This window comes from Lipotes vexillifer, unplaced genomic scaffold, assembly GCF_000442215.2.
Source record: "Lipotes vexillifer unplaced genomic scaffold, Lipotes_vexillifer_v1.1 scaffold778, whole genome shotgun sequence".
NCBI classification, from domain to species: domain Eukaryota; kingdom Metazoa; phylum Chordata; class Mammalia; order Artiodactyla; family Lipotidae; genus Lipotes; species Lipotes vexillifer.
This window is the reverse complement of record NW_006774127.1, coordinates 1,890,281-1,894,795: the sequence shown is the minus strand read 5'-3', so window position 1 is coordinate 1,894,795 and position 4,515 is coordinate 1,890,281. Positions and strand designations below refer to the sequence as shown.

Below are 4,515 nucleotides of genomic sequence, written 5' to 3'. Positions count from 1 at the left end.
GGGCCTCTCACTATTGTGGCCTCTCCCGTTGCAGAGCACAGGCTCCAGACGCGCAGGCTCAGCGGCCATGGCTCATGGGCCCAGCCGCTCCGCGGCATGCGGGATCCTCCCGGACCGGGGCGCGAACCCATGTTCCCTGCATCGGCAGGCAGACTCCCAACCACCGCACCACCAGGGAAGCCCCCAAACTGAATTTCTGAAAGCAAATTTCAGACATCCTGTCACTTCATTCACCAAAGCTTTGACATATACCTCCAAGAGACTTTTAAATATAAACGGAATGTCATTATCAATACCTAAGGAAATGAACATCCCCAGTGTCACTTAATACACTGGGAGAGCTGGAGAGAGAAGTCAGGCCATCTGCTCTCTGCTTTAACGGGATGGCTGCATGCTGCAAGCCCACATCCTGGAAAGAGGTGGAGAGAGCCTCGGGGAGCCCAGAGACAAGTGTCGTAATAGCTGAGGGGGGCGAGGAGAAGGCTTGGCCTGGGCATTCAGGGGTAGGCTTGTGAGAAGTTAGGACGGGACAAATTTTGAAGCTAGAGCTGGTGAGAGAAAGAGAAGACTCAGAGATGACCTGAAGGCATGTGGCCTGGGCGGATGGAATAATGGGGTTACCATTGAGTGAGATGAAGAAAGCGTAGGGAAATCAAAGTTGGGAACAAAAATTGCAGGCCACTGAGCGTAAGTATAAGGGAGATGGTGAGGAGGCAGCTGAATACACAGATGGGGAGTCCATGGGATGGCCGAGCTGGTAACAGGAAGATGGGAGCAGCACGAAGGAGGGGGCACTGAAAGCCAGGAGGCTGGCGGGTCGCCTGGTGCAGCACCGAGAGGGGAGTGAAGACAAAGAGGAGAGATGAGCTCTCAGCATCCCACCCTTTAGAGATGACTGGAAGGTTGGGCGGCCCATCACAAAATACCACAGCACGGTGGAAGCAGGAGCCAGGAGCAGCAGAATCCAAAGGTTCCCTACCTTTCCTTCCTTGATCAGGCGTTTGCACTGAAAGAAGTACCAGGAAGGGGTGTTTCTCGGGCCCCGCCGTGATTCTGGCTGCAGCCCCCCTTCCTCATCTTCTTCAACACTCTGTTCCGTGAGCCGCAGGTTATACAACTGGGCCGTCGATTTGTGGAACATTCTCCGGGAGGAGTATTTGTCGGAAAGAGTCCCAAAGCTCTCCTCCTCCCCTTCCTCCTGGGCGGCCGTGGGGCTGGGCTGTCCTGGGTCAGAGCTCGGGCTGCCTGTGTTCTTCTGGCTCCGCGGGCCGAGGGACAGCCGAGAGAGGGAGCTGTTGAAGGCTGCTGGCGCTAGCCGAATCAGCCCTGCGGCCCTCGGCCACGTGGGCCCCTCCCTGCCTCCAGCCCACGTGGCTCTGAGGGCGTCAAGGTGGTGCAGGATGGCCAATCCCATGGGGCGGGGGCCGGAGAAGAGCCGCGAGAGTCTCACGAGGTCCATCTCTGGCGTTCCACTCCAGGGCCTGGCATAGGTCAGCAAAATAGTGAAAGTCAACACGAGTTCATAGTCACAAAAGGCAGAAAGAAGACCGAGAAGGTGGGCACAAGCACGAGCCCTGAGGTTAGAAAGTAGACCTAGGGTTAGGGTTAGGTTCAGATTTCAGCTCCACCAAACAACTATCCTTGAGTCCCTGGGCACTCACTGCTCTGGCCTCAGTCTCCTCGGCTATAAACTGGGGTTAACTATAACATCACCCACACAGCACCGTAGCAATGATTCAATCTCAGATATCAGCGTTCAGGTGCAGCATGGTGAGCACTCGATAGACTTAAACTATTGATCTGTATCACTGAGCCACGACCTAAGTGACTGGGCACTCAAGTCAGAGCTCACTTTGAGCCCTGGCCAGAGCTGAGTAACTGGGCCCATTACTTGACCTTCTTGGACCTCAATTCCTTCAGCTGCAAGACCCACTCACCTTACCACAAGGCCATAAGGATTAAATGAGATGTTTTTATCATAATGCCTGGGGTTTAATAGGTGTTCAAAAAATTATAGCATTATCATTCATTAGGAAAAAACACTGGCATTCTGGGCCTCTGCACAGGGAATTTAACTTAAACATTTCTCTTCTGCAAAATTCACGGGCAAATGGGCTTCAGCTGTGCTGTCCAATGTGATTACTGACACTTGAAATGTGGCTAAACTAAATGCAGATATGCTTTAAAGGTAAATTATACACCAGATTTCAAAGACTTTGTACAAAAAAAGAAGGTAAACTACACATTTTTTTACATGTTGAAATGATAATATTTTCAATATACTGAGCTAAAGAAAATTTGAGACTAATTTCACAATCTTTAAACTTTAATGCGGCTACTTAAAATTTTTAAATTACATACGTGCTCACATTATACTTCTATTGCACAGTTAGGCTAGAGATCCTGGTCTACATATTTGAAACTCTTTAATAAAAAAATATCAGAATATCCCCTGTGAACAGAGCCATGCACTTATTTTTATGGGAGGATATGAATAGTTTTAGTTACTTAAGAAACAATTTGGGGAAGTTTTTATCTACTCTGAGAACTTTCGGCCCAATTTAAGGACTCTGTCAGTTGACAAAAAGTTTTCCCCCCAAACAGATGAATACTTAAACTCATTCAAAGGAGAAGAAAGCTCCCCGAAAAAAAAAAAATCAGAATAACGAGCATGAACACATTTTAAGGTCTGGTTATATTAGAAGGTGGAACGCCCTCAGAGGGGACAGCAGGTTGGACAAATTAATATCTGTGGTCCAGGAAGCGGACTGACTTGCTGGGGGCCCTGCATCAGTGTGGTGGGCGAGATCCACTAGCTCATGAACCCAAGCCATGGCTTGGGTTCAAAGCCATTGGCTGGCTTTGAACCCAAGTCCATGAATAGTATCAAACAGCTTCTCTTGACCAGCACCCTAGTGACACCAGTGCAGAGGGCCTTTACCATTCTGCACCTGGTGAAGCTCCAAGAGAAACGTAATGCGAGCCCGTATGTAATTTTAAATGTTCAAGTGACCACATTAAATAAAGGGTTTACACATGTTAATCAAAATACAGAGAATTTTAATTACAGATATTGATATAGGTACCAAAATGTCTTTAAAACAAACTTATGCTCTATTAGTATAGATGCTTCTTTTTCCAGCATTAAATAACAAGTCCTATCGTCATGTCCAAGCAGCGACAACTGGAGAGGAGTTTGTTGCAGATACTCTGTCTCCAACCATCATTTACACTCATCCCCATTTGCAATCGCGACTTCGTTTTGGGCAGAGCGAATGCCACTCGGTCAGTCACCGAAGGACTTGCTAAATTTCACACTGAGACAATAAAGGGGTAATTCCTTCCTCCCCAAGTTCGTCAACCCGCCCGGGTTACTAACCCCTGAATTAGAGACACGGGGCCGCCGTCCTCCCTTGGGGGACCAGCCCCTCCTCGGACGCTCCCAGGGACCCTCAGGCCGACCCACCCCCTCTCCACACCGGCCTTTAGAGCCTCGGTCTTCTCAGCGGACGCCCCCGGCTCCGACTCTGGCTGCCACCCTCGCTGCCCCTCTGGCCAGTCTTCGTCCGGAGCCCGGGCCCCTGTGAGGGTCAAACAGGAACTCACTCCAAGGGTCCGACCCAGTGAACGCGGCCCCACCTCGGCCGCCGAGCCCACGGCACCCCCGCCCCGCCTCGCGTCACCCCTAGTCCTGACCCCGCGTCAACCCCAGTCTCTTCGCCGCGGCGCCGCGAACCCGTCTCCGCGTTCCGGACGACCTTGCGCAGGCGCAGTCCGCGTCGCTAACTCCCGGCGCGCAGGGTTTCAGGTGGGCGTTCGGCGAGCTGCTAGCCGGGCCTAGCGGAGCGGCCCGTATCTGCGCTTGATTGGCCGAGTCTGGGCAGGCGAAAGGGCCGGCGCGGGCTCCGGGAACTCCCAGCATCCCTCGGGTGGCAGCGGCGGCGGCGGCTGCGAGGCGGGACGGTGGAGGACTGTGTGCTGCGGGGCCGACAGAGGTTAGAGGTGTGAGGGCGGCAGGGGATCTGAGCGGGAGCCGGGCCGGTGTGGCCGCCGCCGCCACCGCCACCATGCAGGAAATCATCGCCAGCGTGGACCACATCAAGTTCGACTTGGAGATCGCGGTGGAGCAGCAGCTTGGGGCGCAGCCGCTGCCCTTCCCCGGCATGGACAGTGAGCGCGGGCGAGGGGCGGGCGGGCGAGGGGCGCGACCGACTCGGCCCCGGGACCCCCATTCTCTGGTTTCGGGACGCCCTCCCCCTCAGTTCGGGAGCTCCTCCCCCTCGGTCCCGGGACTCCTTTCCCCCAATCCAGGGAACCCCCCTTTTCCCCTCATTTGGACTAGGGAGCTCCCCCCTTCCCCGGGGGCTATTTTAAGGTAGTCTTCAGAAGGGCAGGATCACGTCCGGCAGTTCAAATAACTCTTGAATGAAGGCAGGTGTCCTGGGTTGGAAATCCTGCCCTCACTCGCACACACTCCCCAACTACAGGAAAGTACTAAGATATCCCCTTTCCCTA

At 53.4% G+C, this 4,515-nt stretch overlaps 2 protein-coding genes across 4 annotated transcripts in view; one reads left to right on the top strand and one right to left on the bottom strand.

Annotated features, from left to right (window-relative positions):
• The window catches only part of PTCD1 (pentatricopeptide repeat domain 1), an 11,563-nt gene extending 10,104 nt beyond the window's left edge, over positions 1–1,459 (bottom strand). Inside the window, 1 exon segment of the mRNA XM_007448895.1 lies at positions 980–1,459. Within this exon segment, the coding sequence (XP_007448957.1) occupies positions 980–1,459 (480 nt within the window).
• Positions 1,460–3,920: 2,461 nt separating this feature from the next.
• The window catches only part of CPSF4 (cleavage and polyadenylation specific factor 4), a 14,511-nt gene continuing 13,916 nt past the window's right edge, over positions 3,921–4,515 (top strand). For 2 of the 3 annotated variants that reach the window (XM_007448851.1, XM_007448850.1), the window contains exon 1: positions 3,921–4,170. In XM_007448851.1, coding sequence (XP_007448913.1) covers positions 4,068–4,170 — 103 coding nt within the window. In that variant the 5' untranslated portion in view covers positions 3,921–4,067. The remainder of the gene's footprint in view (positions 4,171–4,515) is intronic. The other variant, XM_007448852.1, reaches the window with a different exon arrangement.